Here is a 24373-nt window from a genome sequence, read left to right on the forward strand (position 1 = left end):
CTACACGTACAATTGCATTGCTGATTATATTGTGCATAGTGGGCAAGCACAGTGGGCACAAGATTTCTGGAGAATTTAGAACTGCCTACTGTGTTTGAGCACCATCTATGGAAAGGATATACAAATTCAAATTTGTACACGCAAAATTATTCATAACACATTGTAATATTGCAGTAATTCAGTCAAACACGTTCAAAATTATCCAGAAAGTCACACCAGGAATGGCTGCCAAGGTTGAAGAAGTTCGAACCCGTGCTTTTGAGACTGTCATCAGTACACTGCAGTTTCAAGGCTGTTTATTTTGTTCGCAATGTGTATTTCAGCGAATTCATACACTATATGGACATGCTAAAAATGTATATTCTCCTTCAAATTCCAGCAGTAGCTACTTCAACTCCAACTGTTTTGATGATGAATTTTTAAAATATGGATGGCAGAGAATCTCCTCGTACAGTCTCTTCTTATATCAAGCATTATTTTAAGCTTCATTTGTATCCTGACAGTCAATGTGCTTGTCACACATTTTGGACTGCATGCCTGGATGTATTTTATGCTCATCCATAAACATGGAAAGGGCAAAATGGAATTTATAGTGTTTGAGCAACGCTGTAGATGAGCTGGTGTGCTTGAGCTGCGGCAAGTAGTTGAGGAAGGCCGAAAAAGTGTGAGGGGAGTCATTTTCATGGCAAAAAAACCCCAGCTACTTCTCAGTATGTACTCTTAATACTCAGAGAGGAGATTTTAGAGGTTAAAGAGGAACTTGAATGCACTGAAATAAAATTGCTGAATGAATTTTCCTCCTCATAAACCATTTGCTGAACTGATTTTTGCCACCACAAATGGAACAGCTTAAAACCACTGACAAGACTGTTTATCACGAACAAGAATACCACTTTTTGTGTGTGCATAATTACAAAATGAGGACCTACTCTTAAAAACAAGCTCCTAGCACTGCTAGTGGGGACAGTATACTTTTGCCTTTGCCACCACTGTATAAGTGAATAATCCTAAAATAACAGCAGTTACTTCTGCTTTATGCTCTTCTTTCTTTTCACTCATTTTAAGGGTCATTTGGGGAGCATGTTTGCCACCGCGTTCACCCACGTTTCAACTGTATTGACACAGCAATCCGCCTGTAAAACTGCCACCACAGCTGGAAACAAAGTGGAATTCAATATTAGAAGCATTATAATGTAAACCAGCTTGTCTCCAAAATCCAAGACACATGTTTAGACTTAGCGCTTCATCCACGTGGGAATGATTTTATTGGGGCAGTCTACAGTGAAATGAAAACTGGAAACAAAACTATAATAAGGATTGGCCACATACATTAAAGACAGACGAGACACAAACACTATCCGGCTGATCTATTGACTTCCATAGGTCTATTGATTTGTTGGTCGGTGACATGGAATAGCAAGTCAGAGGGAGGTGTTTTCTCTCCTGCAGGGCTTTTTTCAATTCTGTCAAGGGCAAACACTTCACAGCTAATACCAGGCAGTGGGGGACAATCGGAGACCAGAAAAAGAGCTTTAAGTGTTTTGACTACCTGCCGACTCAATCCCAGTGTGTCTGCTACTCATTGTTTTTTCCTTTAAAGTGTACTTTCAAAAGCAGCTCAGGGCTTCTTGTTTCTGCTGTTTAGCCATCTAATATTTGTCTTCCTCCGTCTCGGGCTCCCTCTTAGCGTCTACTTGTGCTCACTTGTTATTGTGCCGTCTCGTCTAATCACGTTACAGAAGAAATCAGACTCTGTTATACACCTTCCCTGCTGTGCTGGATGATAACACAGTTATTTCTCCGTCGTTTCTGGTGCAGAAATGGTGATGATGAAATTAACTCCTTGACATGCCAGAGTTATAAAATAATGAAAACCCCAGAATGCACTGCAGCAGAATGAGAAGCGTTTGGAAAAGCAGGGCCCTCAAGGTTGACTATTACTGGTGGAGGACTCTGTTAGTGGCTGAGATAACAGTCCGCTCTGTTCCCACTCCTCTTTTACCCTTAAACACACACATATTCACACACACCAGCCAGTGTGTGTCCCTGTTTTCATTCCTTTGTGTCAAACCGCAGTGATCTCATCTCTCCATCAGGCGGTTTGTTATGTGAGTGTGCTAATAGCTGTTTCCCTTCCTCTTCGGCTCTGTAAGCACACACATGGTGCACTCAGCCTCTCTTCACCGCTTCCGATTCAGTGTCACTGTCATGCAGTGTTTCCCTTTATCCTCACCAGCATCTCTTAAATACACACATATATACATAGAGCCACACACACACACACACATATTCCCAGTCCTCTGTGTGTGTTAACACCCTGTCAGCGAGGATTATGACTGAGTTGGGGATGACCGTGCCTCTGGGAAATCCCCTCCGGGGGTCAGGAGCAGCAGCCAGTGTTGCCCCGGGGCTCGTCTGGTCCTTTCTGGCTGAACCCTGTCTTCTCCACAGACCCCTGACCTCTTTTCTCTGGTCCTATCGACCCATCGGTATTCATACTGGAGCTGTTTTTCAGTTTGCTCATCATATCCTCTCTATGTGGTCAAGTTTGGTTGCATGTAAGAAATTATGTATGCCCACTCACTCATTCCATAGTCCAGAAAAATGTGTTTATTCATCTACAGTAAAATGTGTTTGTTTTTTTTAATAAAAAACAACATTGCCCCGTTGATGACCAGTTTTAAAATCCGCATTTAACTGTAATGTGATTCCTGTTTTTAACCCCATATCTGATGCAAGATGATGCTGTACACAAGTATCAGTTCTGGTCGATTGCGTTACTTGTGCATGTTAAATGGCAGAGAAGTTTGAACCTGCATGGATCTATATTTTTTTACCAACAATTGAACTTCTTTTTCATAATAAATAGAGCTGTCATTTTGATGATCCAACACATGAGACACAAAATGACAAAAGCGAGACACAAAATGACAAAAATGAGACAAACGACACGAAACAAAACAAAACAAAAAGAGACAAAAAATAGCCAAAAAAGTTACAAAGTGACAAAAAAATGGACAAATGTCAAAAATGAGAGAAAAAAAATTACACAAATGACACAAACGGGAAAGTGAGAAAGTAAATGACTAAAAAAGAGACAAACAACACAAGCGAGAAAAAAAGAACACAAAATGACAAAAATGAGAAACAACGACAAAAAAAAAAAGCAATCCAGCATTTTATGTTCAGAACAACTTGTTAAAATCTAGAAATTATTTTAAATTTATGGTTTTACAAATTTACAGTCTACAGTTAATGTCTTCTCTGTAACTTTAACACTTTACAAAGTCGTGCTACGGGTCGGATTGGACCTTCTGGTGGGCCAGTTTTGGCCCACAGGCTGCATGTTTGACGTCCCTGATCTACATTAACGTGGACTCTCTTTTATCACACTGGTTGCACCCCTCAGTTACCACCAGAAAGGAAAGAATATCAAATAAAAGTGGTGCATGTTTTTGTAATGGAAGAAAGCATTTTCTTCTTCTGTCCTTCCTCAGGTCAGCTGATCGAGCGAGTCCTTGTCTCTTCCATGCTGAATCCTGGTGAACAGTGGCAGACCTATCGTCACCACGGTCGAACTCTCAGCCTGGAGTACCGACTCCGCTTCCGCTGCGACTCCAACTACTATGGGCCTTTCTGCAACAAGTTCTGCAGGGCCCGCGATGACTTCTTTGGTCACTTCAGCTGTGACCCCAGCGGCTCCAAGGTCTGCATGGACGGCTGGACGGGACCAGAGTGCAAAGAAGGTAAAGAGTGAAACTTAAGAATCATGCGGTGTTTGTGTGTTCAGTTTATGACTAGGTGTGTGAGACTGATGTGTTCATTAGCTTTTAGAGGTGCTGCCTGGTGGATTATGTTATGGTTTGAAAGCTAGTTGTTTCCCTCAGTTTACTCCTTTAATACAAAGTCAGCTGTACTGTTACTGTCAGTTATTGTTGTATTGCAAGAGAATGTGCAATCCGATGACAATACTGGAACTTCTGTACAAGAGCATGAAGACTTGATGTGATGGATTACACCACTCCAGTGTCAACAGAGCCCTAATTGACTTTCATATGGGAAGGAACGTAAACCACCGGATGCGTGGAATGGTGGGAAAACACCATCATGTTTTTTGAATCACTCAGTTGTGATGTAACTTCAAGGCAAGTCAATTTCAAAACACCAAAGGTTGAGCAACTGCTGTACAAAGAAATAATATACGACATAATTAAACAAACTGAAAGGAAACGGATTTGGTAATTAAGTGTACCAAGTAGTCATAGCGTGCATTTAGAATTGCAGATATTATAAAGAAGTAGCACTTAAAGGTTTCATTGTTAGGTGGAGACCTGATATTGGAAACTGAAATGCTTGGCATCTTAAAGTATGAGTAATTTGAACGTTTGTTGTTGATTGGTCAGTTTCATTTCAAAATGGTTCATGTCTTCCTGTGAAAATGTCGCTGCCTTTAATTCTACAGTGGATATTTCACAACCACAAATCCAGACACAAAGACAGAAACAGTTTCTCATCAATGTCCTCAACATGACTTAGGTCAACTGATTAAAAAATATTTTTGCTTTCCATTTATTTTTCTGCCAGCTCTAGAAGGGGGGGGGTTTCCTTTTTAGCAATTCATTCCAAGGTTCCTTAAAAAAAATTCCGTCAGACTGTCTTTGTTTTCCTGTTTAATTTTGGCCTCTGAAGTTCTTTGAAACTGTTAGTACAATTAAAAGCTGTCAAAATAAACTTCTTTTGTAATCTCTGAACCTATGATATCATTAGAAATAGCTGGATATGTCCTTCAAATTTTGACGTAAGTGCCACCATATGCACACATCTGTGCCCAGAATCTAAGTTATAGTGCTCAAAATGTCACTTGACAAAAAGAATAAACACTACATTTCGCACAATTTCAGGATCATTGCACTGTTACACTCCAGTACTTCAGTAAATACACATCAGTCAGCTTTGTTGGAGAGGGTGTAGGGGATTATTTTGTGTGACTCATCAGCTGGACGACCTCACTCTGTGACCTCGGAGCGCTGCCATCTCGTTGCGATGGTAAAAGTGAAGCGGAGGAAACCAGAGTGGAAACCATGGGAACCCTGAAGGCCGCACAACCAGTTTAAGGACATCCTGTAGCCCTGCCCATCTCGCCCCGTCTGACTTCATCTGACTTCCCCCTCAGCACGCCGCTGATTGGACTGCAACGGAGCAGGAAGTTTGAAAAATTAGCCGTGGTCTCTCTGTTACTCCCTACAGGTTAACGGATCAAGAGGAAGTCTAGGGAGTTTTCAGTCTTGGGTTTGAACATCTTAAAGACTTGATTTTTAACTGCCAACATCCTTTCAGCTTTCTCCACACTGCGTCATCACCTTTGATTGACTCTGAAGTGATGAAGAGGTTTTTCTGATGCCATGTTTCCATTAAAAAGTATTTTAATGATGAAACAATGTCCTTTTAGCTGGGGATCAAGCAGTGAAGCTACCTTTACTGATGCAACTTCATAGTCTTTGTCTTTTTTCTTCTTTGAAAGTTGACAAACTAATTAGGGACAGTCCTTTGAATCCTTTCACCAAGTTTCATGTTTGCATTTCAAGCACTCTTGTACCACAAGTAGTTCGAAGTCGGAGGTGCGTTATGCTCGAAATGTTTGAGCTTTATGCCAGATTTTCAAAAATGACTTGCCTTGGCTGTCTTTAATGCACCCTATTGGATTTTTTTTTCAAAAGTTTAGGTGATAAACTTTTCTGATCTTTCCCGAAGCTTCTATAGATGTTCTACAGCAGGGGTGTCAAGATCCGTTCCTGGAGGGCCACTATCCTGCATGTTTTAGATGTTTCCCTCTTCCAACACACCTGATTCAAATAATCAGCTCGTTATCAGGCTTCTGCTGAGCTTGATGATAAGCTGATCATTTGAATCAGGTGTGTTGGAAGAGGGAAACATCTAAAACATGCAGGATAGTGGCCCTCCAGGAACTGAGTTTGACACCCCTGTTCTACAGGCTAAGCTTCATAAACGGTACCACATGCGTTTTAGATTTTCTAAACCGTTCATCCATTGTAGTCAATAGAATTAGTGGTAAAGTTAGTTCATAACTGTTTCACTAAACGGTGAATTTGTGAATTTGTCCAACAAACGCTGTCATTTAACCACCGGGGGGGTTTTCAATAAGCAAAAAAAAATAGTTTTTCATATGACTGTTTTCGGCTGCACAGTCGCGTAGTGGTTAGCACTTTCACCTTCCAGCAAGAAGATCCCCGGTTCAAATCCCGGGGTGGGCCTGGGATCTTTCTGCTTGGAGTTTGCATGTTCTCCCTGTGCATGCGTGGGTTTTCTCCGGGTACTCCGGCTTCCTCCCACAGTCCAAAAACATGCTGAGGTTAATTGACTATTCTAAATTAGCCGTAGGTGTGAATGTGAGTGTGATTGTGTGTCTGTATATGTAACCCTGTGACAGACTGGCGACCTGTCCAGGGTGTCCTCTGCCTTCGCCCGAGTCAGCTGGGATAGGCTCCAGCACCCCCCGCGACCCTAGTGAGGATAAAGCGGTGTATAGAGAATGGATGGATGGATGACTGTTTTCAGTCATGCTTTTAACATGATCACATGAAGTTGCCATGGCGACTGTGCCCTGTTGAACTGCTGTATCCCCTCATCAGTCCTTGCAGCTTTCTTGAGGTTATATGCTCTGCTTGGATGTGTGTTGTGTGTATTCTGTGATGTCGGGGGTATTCTGGGATCCACAAGTGTTAATGGTTTTCTATCCCCGGTTTAGTTGGCGGCAGGTCACATGCATGCAATTAAATTTCCAAGTAAAGCAAGTCGCCAATGAAGAACACTGGCAGACTAAGAAATAACTGCATGACATATCTGTTTCAGTGTTTCTGTTTTCTGGCCTGTAATTGCTTTCTTTTTGTTTGTGTGTTTTGTCTTCACAGCGGTGTGCAGGCAGGGCTGTCATCAGGCCCACGGCTCCTGTACTGTGCCTGGAGAATGCAAGTAAGTCAGACGAATGGTCAAGAAAATGCTGTTTTTTTCACTGTGGGCTCCAGTGCACAAACACAGCATATGATATGACATGTAATTTCACCATCAATGTAAAAGTGACAACATAATTGCAGCCTCAATCACAACTGGAATTAGCAATAAACAAAAGCGAGCCGTGTAATATTTTAAACCAAAGACTGTGATATGATTCTGTCTCTCTTCCTCCGGTCTTTCACAGATGATACTCATTCATTATAGGCCAGCCAAAATGCAATATTGATGTCATGCTGTTTTGAACCATTAGCCTGGATTTTATGTCTGCAAGGCAGTTTGAATCCCATTAAATCCCACACCAGTAGGCAGATGCGGGTTTGTGTGCACTGATGGGTTATTTTCATTCCTACATAGCTGTAGTTATTACATGAGTAATGAACTCTGCTTACAAATAAGACTGCTGAAGTTAAAAGCTGCATATAGCCTGTGAAATTATGTTAATAGTACACATGAACATTACCAAAGCATCATCATGAAGAGACTAGATAATGAAAACACACACTAAAAGAGTCACTTGAACAGCAGGAGCAGCTCTGTAATGCAGATCAAGTCACTAATGAAGCTGGGTGCATTTGCCTCTCTTGTCTTCTTCTTCTTCGAGGTGTCATTATGGATGGAAGGGTCCTCTGTGTGACCAGTGTGTGACGTTTCCCGGCTGTGTGTATGGCAGCTGCACCGAGCCGTGGCAGTGCGTCTGCGACGTCAACTGGGGAGGACTGCTGTGCGACAAAGGTCAGATATGTGACCCGTTTCTGTAGTAGAGATGAATGAAGAAGAAAGCATTCATATGCCAGAGAGGGGCTTTCCCTTCTTCTGTTCAGTTCAGCATCTGACATGAGCTGTATCAAACTCACTAGATCCTCGCTTTGGCATCTCAAACTTAGAATTTCACTGGATGCACAATTCTTCAGTCAAAAAGTTGTACCCAATGCGAACACTTTCACATATGTGAGCTTTCTTCACCTGCACAACAGGCACTAAAACTAAACACGAGGCAAGATTTTGTATGGTTTTTTTTTACCTTTATTCATGTAAAATATATAGCAAGCACATCCTGCTTGACTGGGTTAGGATGTGGAGATTTCAGCAGTCGTCATTTCCTTGGGCTCTTTGTCGTGTTCCTCGAGCTATCCCTGAGCAGCTTTTCTGATATGACAAGGCCCACTGTCCTGCTGGGAGACGCTGTTGCGATCTGGGAGTGCTGGCTCCATGGGAGGATGTGCTTCGTCTGCTGTGATGTTTAAGTGGGTGCTGTCAAAGTAACACCCACATGAATGCCTGTACCCAGCGTTTCCCAGCAGAACCATGCACTGTAAGGAGATGGTAAATGTTGTTCACTTTACCTGCCAGTCGTCTTAATGTTGTGGTCTTCTGGAAATTCAACCTACACATTGCTCTTTAAACTAGGAAACACACTGATGGATTTTTTGTGCACAGTAAGAGCCTCAGAAATCTTATTAGAACAGAACATGAATAAATTACTGAACCTAATACTATGTACTTATGTTCTATTTAAGGGAGAATCAGTGTATTTATTATTTTTGTGTCTTGGATCTCAGTTTATGTATTTCCTCATAATCTTATTTTCCTGTTAGCATTTATTCCAAGAAAGGTTATCCACTCCTCAACTCAATAACTAAAAGCCTGTGTCATCCACACAAAGATGAAAGAGCTTTTCAGTCTATTGTATATAGACCAAGAACTCATCCTGTCTGTGTTTATAGACGGAGAGAGAAACATTGTGTGTGCACTCTATTAGTTGGTCTGGTGTGCTTCTTTGCGCATCTTTCCTTGCATGCCGTGCGGATCTTCTGTATAGAGTAAAACCACACTCCCTAAGGGCTTCACCCTCCACTCTGTGACTTTTCCCACCACACTATAACAAAGTTCGGCCAACATTATCCAAGCTATAGTTCCCAACTGTTTCCCGGTGTGGGAGCTGGGATCCGGGAGCCAAACCAGTGCCCATGGGACAGTGCATTGTGAGGTGGAAAGGCGATAGCCTTGGGTAAGGTGAACAGGAGCAGGGCTGGGCTGGATGCTTTTAGTTAGGTGGGGTCCTAAGCTGTTTCTGTGCATTCATAAAGGCTCTGCAAAGAGCTGCAGTGAGACAAAAGGACTGTGGGCACAGAGGAGATGATTATAGAAAGCAAAGCTTTAATCAGCCTCAACACTGGAGACAACAAGCCCTGCAGCTACTGGCCTGCACAGTCAGCACACTGAGCTGGTCTGGATACACTTCAGCCTCTGTGTCTGTATTTGAGAGAAAGTTAAACTGAAGTGATTTTCGATCCATCTGCATCCACTTACATTTATTTTTTCATCCCTATATGCTTTGTTATTCTGCTGTTTAGTGCTCGGAGCTGAAATATAACAAACATAATCTAAACCTATGTTTTTTTTTGTGGTTTCAGATCTGAACTACTGTGGCACCCACCAGCCCTGTAAGAATGGAGGGACCTGCACCAACACAGAACCAAACGAGTATCAGTGTGAATGCCAGGAAGGTTTCAGAGGACGTAACTGTGACATCGGTAAGTTCTGCCTCAAAATCAAGAACACTATCTGTTTGTCCAATAAATTAAATCAACTTAGTTTGTTTACACAAGTGAAGCAAATGACAGAAACTGTATGTCAACATACAAAAACATGTAAAAAATATATAAACATACACCCCCTGTCAAAAGTTTTAGGACACTTTCTCATTCAAATAAAGTAGAACCTGTCCTACAACTTTTGACAGGGGGTGTATCTACCAAATTTGGTACACATATGCAGCACATCAGGCTGAACAAAAAAGTCAGTGACAGCCACATTCCAAACCCAACAAGAAGTGAGCTATTTTGCGTTGAATGTCAGATTTTGTCCATTTTTCATTTTTTTCTAGAGCCAACTCCTCCTAGGGGGAAACTCCAATTCACCTCAAATTCGGCCAGTACATACAGGAGGCCTTAATGATCCAAAGTTATTAAAATCTTTTTCCAAAGTCAAAGGGCGTGTCCGTGGCATCCTCTGGAATTTTGATCCTTCGCCATGAAATTTCAAATGCTGTGTAAATGCCCTGAACATGCTCCAATCTGCCTGAAACTTTACATGTATGATCACAGTCCTGCCCTGATCGCATCCATATGATGAAATACACCCCCTGTCAAAAGTTGGAGGACAGGTTCTACTTTATTTGAATGAGAAAGTGTCCTAAAATCTTTGACAGGGGGTGTATGTTGGACAGAGTAAAATTAGTGGGTTGTTATTATTTAGAAATTCTCTGCATATAGATAAACAAATAACAGATGCTCAAAGGTATGAAGCATAAAAACGCACCAGCAAACGTGTAAATTTATATCCGCTGGAAAAACTACAATTTATTCTTTAGCTGACTCTGTACCAAACATAAATTTAAGTTTTTTTCTCATAACTTATTTTGGAAACTTCCCATTTTTGCAAACTCAACCTCATTTTCAGTGGTTCTAGGAAACAACTTGTGCCAACTTGGATTTTACAGTATAATTATGGTGCAGGGTATTTAACTTCTATCCTCTATTCTCATAGCTGTTTTCTCTTGTGTCCACCTTCTTCTTCTTCTTCTTCTTCTTCTTCTTCTCTTTTCTCCCCTCAGTGGAACATGCATGTTTGTCGTCTCCGTGTACGAATGGAGCCACATGTGTTGAAGACTCAACAGGCTTCAGCTGCATCTGTACTGAAGGCTGGACCGGACACACCTGCACAGATGGTGATTACTGTCGATGCCACACACACACACACACACACACACTCATGTTTGTACTTCTATCTTAGTGAGGACATCCATAGGCGTAATGCATTTCCTAGAGCCTTACCCTAACCTTAACCATCACAACTGATCGCCTAACCCTAATCCTTACCCTAACCCTAACCAAACCTCAATTCATACCTGTTCTCTAAAAACAAGTCTTCACCCTCAAACATGGCTGTTTCAAAGTGAGGACCGGCCAAAATGTCCTCACTTTGTAAAAATGTCCTCACTTTGATAGTTAAATGCAGAAAATGGTACTCACAATGTAGCAAGTACAAGAACACACACACACACACACACACACACACACACACACACACGAAGCCTGAGCTGAGGCTGTGATTGGTTGTTATTGGATCAAAGCCAGTGAGTGACTCTAATCAATCCGACAGAGGAAGCTAAATTAGCCCGAACACAAACAGTATCAACAACAATCAGTGATCTCTCTCGCCTTCTGTCTGGCTCTGTGTGTTGTGTGCGTGTGTGCGTGTGTGCGTGTGTGTGTGTGTGTGTGTGTGTGTGTGTGTGTGTGTGTGATGCACTTGTGTTGTTTGTATCAGCAGGAAAATCAAGAGACTGAGGTGGAGCATCTTTGATAGACTCTATTGAGTTAGTCTAAACAGAGGTGTAACTGTGAGTTATGTGTGTTTAAACGACACTGAATCAGGGGTTTATTGTGCGGTATTTAACTGTTGTAGGACCTTTTCTGATATAATTACTTGCATCATGATAATTCCTGGCTTTGTCTAGTCGCACATGAAGTGGATTACAATTTGCAGGAGCAAATTTATCCAAATGTTGAGCAAAACAAGGAAAACACTGAGCCCCAAACTGTTGCTATGATGGAATGAAAAACAGTGAAGGAAGTGCTACAAAGATCTGAGCAAAATGAAACACAAAGCAGATGCTTTGCGATGCGTGAGTTGCCTGCTGTCCACAAGAAAGGCAAAAGATTTCCCCTAAAAGTCATCTTACACTATTTACAAGTTCAAAAACTAGCAAATATGAACTGCATTCAGTGTTACTCTCAGGGTCAGATCACATTCACACACACAAGCGATTACACTTTAATTACATACGTGAGAGTTTGTGCAGCAACATCCGGCTCCCTTGTGACATGTATACGTGAGAAAGCATAAAATGGGACGAACTTGTCTGCCAAGTGAATGTAACGTTATCAGATTTTGTTTGCACTGTGAGGAATCTGAAACCACTGGTAAACACAAAAACAATACACACTTCGGGTGTTTACAACAGGAATGACATGTTGTTGTTGGCCTTTGTTGTCATCAGATGTGGTGATTTTACTTTGCTGTACAGTAGTGGTATTTTTTCCCAACTAGCATACAATGCTAAAGTGTGTAACTCTCGCCATGACAAATATTACGAGGATGGCAAATGACAGCTACAATAAAAGATAAATAAAATGGGGAATAAATGACATTCATTCTGATCCAGGAGAGCTGCAGAGTTTATTCAGGCTCGACAGATATGAGATAACAAAGAGATTTCTACGGATGGAACTGGGTCTCTTGGTAATGTATTCCATAAACAGGGTTTATAAGAGGGTTTATAAGGGCTCATGTGCATCACAAAGGCTTCAAACAGAAAAAACAGTCACATCAGTAGAGAGAAATGACAACAAAAACATAGTGGTGTATCCTTGTATTCAAGAAATGTCAGATTTAAAGCAGCAAAACCTGAGATGTTCTCGTTTTGATCACAAACTGAGAAAAACTGGATCATATAATTCCCATGATCCTGAACCCATAATCTGGGCTATCTGTAAGGATATTTTGAGGGTGTTTTTCTTTTATTTTTAAAAGCTCATCCACAGAAATCATTATACAGCTTTTAACAGCCTATATTATAATCCTAATGGTGAGTGAAATTACTTTTCCAATGTGAAAGTGCAACTTTAAGGTGGTGGTAAGTAGCCTCCAGAAATGTAAACACATTTTGAAACACAATTTGATCATTGCACAACTTGACAAGGTTTCATGTGAGTCCCCTGCACACATGCTACACTGTACTGATTCCCAGCAGCCCTCATACCTCCCAGGATCCTCCACTTCCACGTTTTGAAGCGTGAATAAAGGTCAAACGTGTTTTTGGCTGCAAAGAAACGACTAAGCTGTCACAACAGTCTGTCTTGGACTTGCCCTCGTGGTCCTTCTGTGTGTGAGGCTTCTCTGAGCAGTACGTTTGAGCTCATGTTGTGAGTGGCGGCAGGTGAGATTGGATCACACCGGTTATGGTCTGTCAGAGCTGTGTGTGTAAACAAGCAGCGTTCCACATCCTCTGCTTTCACCTCTATCACGATAAACAGCGCTGCAGGTCGGGAGCAGGCATGTAAACACTCCAATGAGAAGCATTTATATCTCAGAGAGAGAGAGAGAGAGAGAGAGAGAGAGAGAGAGAGAGAATAAGAGGAGAGGGACAAACAGGAGACTAAAGGGACAGTTTATTTTTGCTCTTGTTATTTGCTGGGAGCGTGATTAACAGCCAGTCTATCTCTGTATGTGTTGTGTTGTGGGGGGCTCTCTGGGGAATACACAGTGAGAGGATTGTCAGGCTTGCAGGGAATGACAACCAAAACCACAACACAGCTCCGTTTTCAGACTAGATTTATATATATAACCGATATTAATTAAAGGCTTGTTTGTTTGTTATGAATTCTCCATCTCGTTTTGGGAGAAGAGCCGCTAGCTTGGATGGGTTATTATTACTGAGGGTTGGAGAGTCGGGGTCAGGAAGATGGAAAATGGTTGTTGTGCAGGGTTAGGTAAATGAAAAGAGGTTATGAGAGAGACAGAGTGGAAGATGCATACCACAGAGATATGCATGGGAAAAGTTATGATGCCACTGGTGCACAAATATGTCCTGTGTAATCGGAAGCTATGCATGGTTAACCCCTAAATAGTGAGTATCTCTTTGTCTTTCTGTCGGCTTGTGTACACTCGTTTTTCTCACGTTTTCCCTTTTTCTTTATCTGATTTTAATTCCTTGTCAGATGAGTGGAACCAGGCATAGCGGCACCATTTCTCTATTTCTACTTAACCCCCATCTTTCCCTGTTCCCGTCATCCTTTCTTTATTTAAATCCACTTGTTCCTCCCTCCTCTCTGGGAAAGGTTGGAGTTGTCAGCCACGTACATGCACTAGATTATTTTATTTATCATTGTTTGCACAGAAACCAGAGCAGCAGAAGCGAGAATGAAAACACCGACCACCGGAGCATCCGCATACCAGTGCTGCAGTTCAGATAGCAGATGTCCACATGGTGGCATCACACACGGACTCAGTGACACACGTAGATTAATATTCACACACACAATACACAGAGGGCTGCACAATGGAGTGGTGGTTAGCACTTTCGCCTTGCAGCTAGAAGATCCCTGGTTTGCATCAAGGCCTTCCCGGTATCTTTCTGCATGGAGTTTGCATGTTCTCCCCGTGCATGTGTGGGTTTTCTCCGGGCACTCCAGCTTCCTCCCACAGTTCAAAACATGCTGAGGTTAATTTGTGATTCTAATTGTCCATTGGTAGGTGTGAGTGTGATTGTTTGTCTCTATGTGTAGCCCTGCGATAGACTGGTGACCTGTCCAGCGTGTTCCCTGCCTTCACCTTAAGTCGGCTGGGACCCTGAGGATTAAGATGGATGGATGGATGGATGGATGAATGGATGGATGGATGGACAATATACAGACCGGTAGCTGATGTATAATATTTTCTCCTTCTGTTCTTAGCGGTGAGGCAGTGTGATCGCAACCCTTGTGGCCGAGGAGCGACGTGTCAGGAGGCTCCTGGAGGTTTTCGGTGCCTTTGTCCACCTGGATGGACCGGCAGGACCTGCCAGCTGGGTCAGTGGGTCAGAATTAAACTGAATTATAGATGATATATATTGCATACAAAAGAAGCGCAGCCCTGTGGAATATCACTGAAGTCAAATAATTCAAATGTAGATAAGATAAGCCTTTATTAATCCCACAGTGAGGAAATGTGCAGTGTTACAGCAGCAAACAGTAAAGGAATGTAGCACAAAAATAAACCAAAATATGTATGTAAGTACTAGTCATAGAATAACAGTATTGCACATATCAGGGGTTTTGCACAGATTCTTCCATGAACAGAGAAACAAAGAAAAATCGATGCTGTACGGGGATTTTGAAAGTGTGAAATATTCATAATTCACAGAATATTTTCTGTAAACTGCATCACCTTTACATTAACTCTAGGTGGATAAGTGGAGTCTTTTTCCTCCTCAACGCCAAAGCAAATAGCTTAGAAAGACTACACTGTAAATACCAGCTCTAAAGTAGAAACTCAATGCAACAAAAATGTAAAACACGACACAACAGCTGTGATTTCCAGTGTGGCTAACCGTATGAGCATATTTATAAAATGACCCGTGAATACCATAACCTTTTAGTTTTGGACCTGTGGGTTCTCTCTGTTTTCATCATGACTCAACGTGTGGGAAAAAAAAATCAGCAGAGAAACCAAAGAATCTGATTGTGTGACTTCACTAAGATGAACACGGGAAGATTCATCAACGACTAAAAATCAGTTGAAACACAGTCGCAGCGGTAATCAGCAGGGACAGATCAGATCCTCTTAAAATAACACCATGGGCAGTGCAGTACCTTCACAATCTCGCTCTGAAAAATAGATTTCCGCTTTGACACAGGGGCTGTCAAAGGAAATCAGAGTTTCTGCGGCAGCTCAGACACTGTGAAGGATGCTGCATTCCGTCAGTCTCTATGGACAGTGTGCAAGAAAAACGCCTTTCCTTGCTCTTTGACACAAAACCACGAGATGAAATTGCTTAAGAACACACACGTGGACACTCACACACAAAAAAAATCTGATGGAAATTGGGAGCACATTCTTTGGTCAGATGAGACTAATGTGAATTTGTGTGGCTCAGATGCAGTTTAGCGTCTTTGGCATTTACCTGACCAGGACCACCACAGAGAATACATAAAACCAGAGGATGGAGTGCAACAGTATGAGGCTGCATGAGTGCAAAAAATGCTTCCTGATAACATGACACCCAGTCTGCAGAAGCTTGGCAGTGGAGGAATATTCCAGCATAATAATGATCCACAGCACACTGTCAAAAAAAACACCAGAGCTTCGAAAGTAGGAAAAAAGTGACAGCTATGACCTGGCCATGTCTGTCACCTGACTCGAATCCAAAAGAACATCTTTGTGGTATTTTAAAGGGAAATGCAAAGGAGAGCTGAAGAAAAATAGTCTCTGAAGGATAGCAGAACATCTGTCCAGATATACACCCCCTGTCAAAAGTTTTAGGACGCTTTCTCATTCATTTGAATGAGAAAGCGTCCTAAAACTTTTGACAGGGGGTGTATGTGCAACACTGGTTTCCTCCAATGCTGAGGAGGATTGAGCTTGTTATCCAAAAATATAGTTGGACATATAAAGTTTGGAAAAAATATAAGACTTGAATCTCATTAATCAAAGATATAGTGACAGCTTGTACTGCATTTCCTAAATTGTTAGTTTTTTTAATTTTACACAACAGCAAACACCGACTGTTCAATAATGAAATCACTGTATGAAGAAGCAGCTTTGAATCATTTGACGTTTAGGTGATATTGAACACCTTTTGTTCTATATTCACATGTAAGGCAGCATTCAAAGAAAGATGAGAAGTCGACGAGCCCTCAGTAGTGGGCAGAACCACGCCCAGATATCTGCACGGACACACACACACATACATACATACTTACCCAGCCAGTCAGATACCGAAGCGAATGCAGTAACCCCGCTGACGTACACGTCAGGCGTGGCTAATGAAAAAATAGTACAGGTGTTCTCTCTCACATGTAAAAAGCAGGGTAATGTAAATGGCGCTATAGAGTTAATCAAGAAAATATGTAATCTAGGCCTAAACCTCAAAGTTGATCAGCAGTAAACCTTTCATCTCCAAGGGATGTTACTGAAGTGTTTAGCACAGTGGAGTCTATGTGATTGTGATAATACAGCTGTTTATACGCTGATCTGCTAATAAAATTTAAAAAAATGTTTTATCTTCAAAGGAATGCATTTAATTAATGGGATTTTTAACACCGACCCTCTAAAAGCCCAATCAGTCTAAGCAGCGATACACAGCTGGTTTCAAATGACGCTTTTCCTCAAAAGGTAGTATGAGATTATGTGTTCCATTTGAAGTGAAATATGCATTTAAAACGCAAATTAGAGAGGCAGAAGAAGCCAGCAGCATGTTAATTCTCCCATCAACCCTTCCTCTGACTGTGAATCAGTATTCTCTAAATGCTCCGTCACGTCTCTTTGGGCTGCATTCGCTCATATTGACAAGCTTGCTCCCAAGGGTTGTTGTGTTAGATAGTACAGCAGAGGGAATAATGTACAGAATAAGGTCAAGCACACACACACACACACACACACACACACACACACACACACACACACACACACACACACACACACACACACACACTTTGGGGTTATGAAGTAAAAACTGAGACATATTTCAGGATGACAGCCGCTCCTACTCCTCTGTGTTACAGTGATATGTCACTCTGACACTTGATAATACCCCATAGTTCCACATCACAGCTTAGTAGCTCACAGTATCTCACACACACACACACACACGGTATTCAAACACAAGTCGTAAAACTCTTTATAGCCTGAGCCCATAGGCAGAGCATCAGTAGCGCCTCAGATAGTGCAGGGCAATTATACTTTCTATCAGTTTCACTCCTTTAGTAGCTGGTTTCTGTCCCTACATTTTCTCCTGAATCCCCCGGCTCTTAGCAAACACACACAAACACACACTCTTACACACATCACCAGTGCCGAATCTTAACAGGCCTCTCACTGTAAAAGGTTTAGATTAACTGTAACTGACTGACTACTTCCTCTTCATTCATCGAGCGTTTCTTTCTAATCCTCCTCCGCTAATATCCGAGCCAATCCCTCAGAGGCTTCGACACACAGAAACGTAACAGATGTGTGCTGCAGCAGGAGGGTCTGTGCATAAACAAAGAGGATGCAGGAAGGTGCTGCAAGGCGTGATTTGAGGTCCATTTGTGAAGATAATTTCTGACATAATTCTCTGGCGGTGTTCATCCCTTCTGGCTCCTGCCCAGTAATTCTCCACTTCACAGTTCAAAATTGAACTTTGGTTTAACTGGAGGCTAAAGATCGTCTGAGCTCAGCGGCAGACATGCAGGATTAGCGTCAGTAGGTTTATAGAATGTGTGTCTCTTAAATGAAGGGATTTGTCTGACAGTTTATCCAATTTAGGAGAGGCATTTAATTAGCATAGTGCTGTTTCTGTAACAAGACAATACACATATTTTAGTGCATTGATGTTAACCTTCTGTTTTTGGTTGATCATAGCTAAAACACTGAGACATTTTCACTTTGTGTTTATTTACATTTTATTCTAAACCGTGTGTGACCATTTAAGGCAGAACTTTACCTTATTATAAGAATGAATTGCCATTTTGTTTACAGTTTGAATCACAGAACAAGACAGAGTCAGAACTGGTCTTGGACTCCAAAAACAAAGCATCAAGTGCACAAATTTCCCCCAAGCAGTCAATAAAAAAAATAATTTAAGCTTAAATCTAAACTGCACATCTGATGAGCCTGCACTTGGAACTTTGTCAAAACTGACCCATTTTAAAGTTTGAAAATGTGTTAAAAAATATTTTCACAGTTAAACTTCTGATGTCCACATTTTCAACAGTTTTGTTAAATCTTTGAACATTTTTGGTGGAAAAAAGAAATGTTAAAAATGTTTCTTAAGAATATTTACAAAAAAATCAACCAAAATCTAGTGATTTTTGCTGGATTTTGGTTGATTTTTATGTGAATGTTCTTAAAGAAAATATTAGAAGTTTTACTGATATAAATGTAATCACTTTAGGTATTTTTAGGATTTTTTTTTTGAAGATTTTTACTCATTTTTTGAAAGTATTTACAAGAATTTTCTTGCCTAATTTAGGGGATTTTTTTAAAAATAAAACTTTTGAGGGAATTATTGGAATTTTCTTCCTGGCGGTTTTGCAAATTTTCAGAAATTTGGGGAACTTTTTGCTGAATTTTTGAATTTTTTTCAGACAAGGAAACAATATTTTTGGTGCCCATAAATGAGGACAACAGGAGGGTTAAACTCTGCACACCTGATCAGCTGAACTACAGATCTGATTTCAGTGTAAACTTTTACTTTCTCATGATGACATGAAGGCTGTGTGACCCATTTACACAGTAATCCTAGATGAGGTTGTGTGTTTTTTGCTTACTCACTGAAGAAGTGACAAAGTATGCTCACACTCGTGTACTATACAACATCAGTCAGTTTATGCTCATTTATTTACTTTTGTGAAGTATCAGAAGTGCAATAACATAATGTCTTTCCAGCAGTGATTGTGATAAAATGTGGTTGATTTTGCATTCACCAGAATTTTTAGGAACCTTTTTCCTTTGTTCTCTCAGACACCAACGAGTGTGAAATGAGCATTTGCGTCCACGCCCGCACTTGTCGCAACCTGATCGGTGGATACCTGTGTGACTGCCTTCCTGGGTGGACGGGGCCGAACTGTGACATCAGTGAGTATGAAAGGGAAAAAAGGAAACAAGAAGAAAAGAAGCAAATTTTTAGAAAAAGAGAGAAGTGACAGACTAGTTGCAAATAGTGAAACATGAAGAGCCTTTAAGCAGCTTGCAGCCCACCATCCCTGTGGGCAGCAGATCGTTTTACCCCAACTTCATCCATCATGTTTCACAGGGTGTCACTGAAATAAATGCAACAGTAACCAATAAGGTTGTGTGAAAGTCTATTTTTGACCGTTATCTCCAGTTACTTTGTGTTGACATATTGTTCTAAAAAGTGACAATCTACAGCCTGGCTGCACAGTGATACAACATTATCAATGATGTCTGGTTCAGTAATGCGTGTCAGTCTGCTCTGTTTTCATTTTGTGTGTTGTTGTTTACAGCTTTATATGTGTGTAAATATTCTGTCTTTGGATGACAGATTAATCTAGTGTTTGTTTCTGATTTCCAGGGAACAGCAGCTGTCAGGGTTTGTGTTTGAATGGCGGTCATTGTGAGGTGAGAGTCCTGGCTGTGCCGCCTTTCTCAGTCTCTCTCATTTGCCTTTGCATATATTTGACCTGGTTAATTTTTCTCCTTTTTTCTTTGGAGTGACATTTTCTGTGTCTTTCCACTGTTTTCTCAGTAAAATAAGGAATTGTCACACAACTTTAAAAGACTTGTGTTGTAGTTGCGTTAAAGCCTCAGGCGTGTCGGGCATTATTCAGGAAGTACACCCTAGTTTTAAAACATTTTTGCCTTAAGATATGAGCTCTGTTTACCCTCATGGGGACAAATCTTTTATTGCCTGTAGCAGATTCATGACAAGCCTCCCATGTCTGTCCAAAGCCTCTTTTCAATTCTTAAATTATAACAACTCTCTCAGTTTACATACATATAAATTAATATCGTCCCTTTATGTAGGACCAGGTGTCAGGGTCCAGGTGTTTGTGTCCAACGGGTTTCTCTGGGAAATATTGCCAAAATGGCCCAAGTCCATGTGACAGCGCCCCCTGTCTGCACGGAGGCCAGTGTGTGGAGAAGGAAGGACAGACGGTGTCCTGCAGCTGTCCTGTGGGATATTCAGGAATCTTCTGTGAGGTTGGAGAACATATATGTTAAAAAATAATAATAAAACAGATTCAATCATGTGTAATGATAAACATCAGTTTAAAAAAAATGGTGAAACAGACAAAAATGACTAATTTAATAAGAATGTGAAAAATGGTTTGCAAGTGTAATCATAAAATTTAAACTAATAAATATTAAAAGTGCTGTTTTTTGCACTTTTAATGAGATTGCATAAAAAATCTGATCACTTAAAGGTTTGGCTAATTTTCCATCATTGGAGTTTTTAGTATAAAAATCTATTTTTGCTTTTGTGTTTCCTGCATAAATGCAGCACTGACATAAAGACTGAAATTTCTCCCACAGCATTGAAAGATATTATTTGTTTCAGTTAGACTGCTTGAAGACTCGTATTAGTTTTGAATTTATATTTCCTCCTTCTCTTACTTTGGAAACAGTTTGTGTTCATTTGGGGATCTCGATTGTTTCAGACAGAGATGTTCCCCTCAAAGCATCTAAAGGATCCTTTCAGGTCCCAGGCTACAGCTTCGGGAACCTTTAGATACATATGCAGGGTGCTGGATTGGTATGAGAGTTGTAGGTGAAAAAAGAACTACAAATCATTCTCACCTTGTGTTATTCTTTCCTTTACTCCAGATAGCGTTGGATCCATGCAATCCCAACCCCTGCCAGCAGGGGGTACAGTGTCACAGCATAGAGGGTAGGTACATATGTGCCTGTCCTGACGGTTACTATGGCAACGAGTGCATGACCCTCAAACATCCCTGCGTTGGTCAACACTGTCCAGGTGAGATAAAAATGTGTGCGTCTTTAAAAAAAAAAGTAAAATATCCATATGAACCTTGGTCTAATCCATCTGTCTCCATGTGTGAAGGTGCCATGTCGGACACGACGCACGGCGGCATCAGCTTCTACATGATCCTGGTGGGCGTCTTAGCTCTAGTGACGGTCTGTGGTTGTGCCGCCTGCGCCTTCATCCTCTCCCACCTCCATCGGAAGAGGAAAAAGCAGCAGGCTGTGCCGCAGGAGGAGGGCATCAACAACCAGAGGGACTTTGTCAACCTCATCAGAAATGTGGACCGTCCGGTGCCCCTCCTGCCCCCCGCCACCCCTCTCAGCCACCCTCCTGCCCCTGCACCTGTCTCACGTTGCTATGAGGAGATCGAACTGACCCTGCCGCCCTCCCCGGCCCCTTCGCACCCCTCCCCAGCGCTGAAGCCAGCTCACGCCCCCAAACTGGACATTTCAAACCGGGAGAGGGAGAAGCTGAACCGCTTCCACTACACAGACAACCAGGAGCTGGAGGTCTGACCCTGTCCTGGACTGCTGGGCCTCTGAGGAGCTTCACTGGTTTTATTTTGCGTCCTTAGCACTCTTGTGCTCACAGGACCCCATCTCCAGTGATACAGTTATGAAAATAGGGTGACCTTTTGACCTTAATGAGCTTAGATGGCTATCAGCAGACACCTGAGAAGCAAAGGCTGCTGAATAAAGGAGTGAAAAGTCTTACTGTGTTGTTGTCTGTGAGCAGCAGCAGGTGCGTGATGTTTGACTGAAAGACTTTATGTGGAGACTTAGAGACTTGCCTTGGAGTGCCTGTCGAGAGCAAACAGAGAATCGTCCTCTGTAGGAGTCTCTCAACATGTTTCCGGGTCCATGACGCCGTCTGAGTGGTGTTCAGACCTCCGTTTCTGTTTCAGACTGAGCTCTAACAAAGAGATCAGTGAATGGATGCCTATTTAACACTTGGTGTGTTTCTGTTTCTAGTTGTGTGTGCGTGACAGTGAAAGAGAGAATGTATATTATGAGTGTACGTGAGGAGAAAAAAAAGCATTGACAGAAGCATTTTACTTAATGAAAAGGAAGCAAAGTTGATATACTTGTCAAAAAAAGAGTGCATACTCCTGAACCAAAGGCTCTACAGCCTTCTGTTTTAAAACTATACACTGTTGCCTGTATTGTCTGTGTAATACTGCAGTTTGTCAAAGATGTATGATTTTTTCATACCTGCGTGTAAAATAGCTTTTTTGTACATAAATATATTGTACATATTGATGCTCTTTTTGTACTGTGGTTCGGTCTGGAAATATCACTGTATTACTGCTCTGTTTGTCCCATTTCACTTTCCATTTGGAGCAACCAGCACATGTGGATTGTAATAAAAGTGCATTTAACAACCTTATTTAATTTTTTACTACATATAATCATTTATTACTGGCGTTGACGTGAGGGAGATGTCACCACTGATAAACATTAAAGACTTTGCAAGTGGTGCTTATTAAGTGCTTCTAGTTATTTGCAGTGTCTGAACAGTCATTTCAATTTCTCATTTCTGTCGGTATGAATTTGTAAGTAAGTAAACTGCAGACTCAACATGGGCAAATGTGTGTTGTCCATTAAGCAGTGTGGAAATTGCAGCAACATTTTTACCCTCGGTGGGGTCAGTATTCACAGTAACATAAAGTCCTGCACCTCTATTGCGCAGCACTCCCATGACTACAAGTACAAGGTACTCAAAAATGTATTTCGTTCAGTGAAACAAAGCTATAATGCCATAAAAATTGACTTTCTATATATTTTGTTTTACAAAAATTGTGAAAAATTAAATCGGCATGTATAATATTTTCCATTTGCTCACAAGTGCAGCCAATTCTGGAAAGATGAGGGCGCTGTGTGCTTTTGTAACCTCTCCGTGTGTTTCCCACTACACTACACATTAACTCTGGAATGATCTTCTACTATGCTGAATGTATCTTCCAACCACTTGCTCTCTCCCTAGACATCTCCTATCTGCTCTGTGTCAACACAGTCTGCAGTTCAATTAAAAAATCTAAATTGTGCTGACAGTGACTGTCAGCTGAGACCGAGTCAGTCATGAATACTCAGTTGTGCCATGGGGCTCAGATTAATTAATAATTTTCTTTAAGGATCTGGTACAAGTGGTTTATTTTAAATCAGTCATAAAACTAAGCGACTTTGATGACAATTTTAAGTTTACAGTTGGTTATTTTTTCTCCATGGAAACTGACATCACAAAAGATATGGTCAGGAACTCTCAGAGTTGAAAATCTGACAATTCTTTGTGTTTTTACAGTTTCTCACTTTAACAGGTGGTGTTGGAGCCATTATTTATGCTTCTTTATTTTTACTATGGACTGGCCATGTATTAAGTTTGTGTTGATCTGTAGGGGGCGCTAGGGTCCTGGGTTTTAAAAGCTCCAGGTAATTAGGCCAGGTGTGTCGGATGGAGAGCAAACAGTTTTTGACCGTACCAACGTGGCAGACAGGTTTGTTTGTTTTTATTTCAAAGTTAAAGGAAATGATTTACTTAAATGGACAATGGTTAAAGGAATAAACGGATTGATATATCCAAAGAAGAACTGGGTAGAGGACATTTTTGTTGGATTTTTTGCCGCAGCGGCCTTTAAACTGGGCTAAAGGCTGCTACAGGTGGTGTAATTTTTGACGATTTTTAAAAATGAAAATTTCCTCTCAAACCTGCCAGTGGGTTTCAGGGATTCCGGAGTTAAATTCTCAAAGATGCTCCAGAATTCCCCTATAGACACCATATTATATATTATTATTATATAAGGATTGAAATTATGCAGAAAGAATCTGGTTATGAAATGGTGAGCTATTAACTAAGTGGAGTTTCGAACATTTCTGTCTCAGTCTGTGAGTATCATATAGCCTTAAGAGATACAGTGTGGGATTTTATTGAAGCTTAATAAAACTTTTAATGCCTTACTAATAAACGGTGTATGGTGATTTAAGGTTGTAACAAATATGCATTATCTTTTAACTCAATGCACTCAGAGAGCTCAGAACTCCAGCCAGGAAAACTGCCTACATGTCTATGAAATGAAAATTATAAATATCTTAATGT

The 24373-nt window shown here is 41.1% G+C and overlaps 1 protein-coding gene across 1 annotated transcript in view; it reads left to right on the plus strand.

Moving 5' to 3' along the window:
• The window catches only part of LOC110970461 (protein jagged-1b), a 59638-nt gene extending 36969 nt beyond the window's left edge, over positions 1 to 22669 (plus strand). The window contains exons 4-14 of the mRNA XM_051958066.1: positions 3498 to 3746; positions 6930 to 6990; positions 7634 to 7764; positions 9447 to 9566; positions 10649 to 10762; positions 14553 to 14666; positions 19300 to 19413; positions 19871 to 19917; positions 20323 to 20499; positions 21124 to 21274; positions 21362 to 22669. Of these exons, the coding sequence (XP_051814026.1) occupies positions 3498 to 3746; positions 6930 to 6990; positions 7634 to 7764; positions 9447 to 9566; positions 10649 to 10762; positions 14553 to 14666; positions 19300 to 19413; positions 19871 to 19917; positions 20323 to 20499; positions 21124 to 21274; positions 21362 to 21798 (1715 nt within the window). The 3' untranslated portion in view covers positions 21799 to 22669. The remainder of the gene's footprint in view (positions 1 to 3497; positions 3747 to 6929; positions 6991 to 7633; positions 7765 to 9446; positions 9567 to 10648; positions 10763 to 14552; positions 14667 to 19299; positions 19414 to 19870; positions 19918 to 20322; positions 20500 to 21123; positions 21275 to 21361) is intronic.
• Positions 22670 to 24373: the final 1704 nt, after the last annotated feature.

The sequence above is a fragment of the Acanthochromis polyacanthus genome, chromosome 13, assembly GCF_021347895.1.
Source record: "Acanthochromis polyacanthus isolate Apoly-LR-REF ecotype Palm Island chromosome 13, KAUST_Apoly_ChrSc, whole genome shotgun sequence".
Taxonomy (NCBI): Eukaryota; Metazoa; Chordata; class Actinopteri; family Pomacentridae; genus Acanthochromis; species Acanthochromis polyacanthus.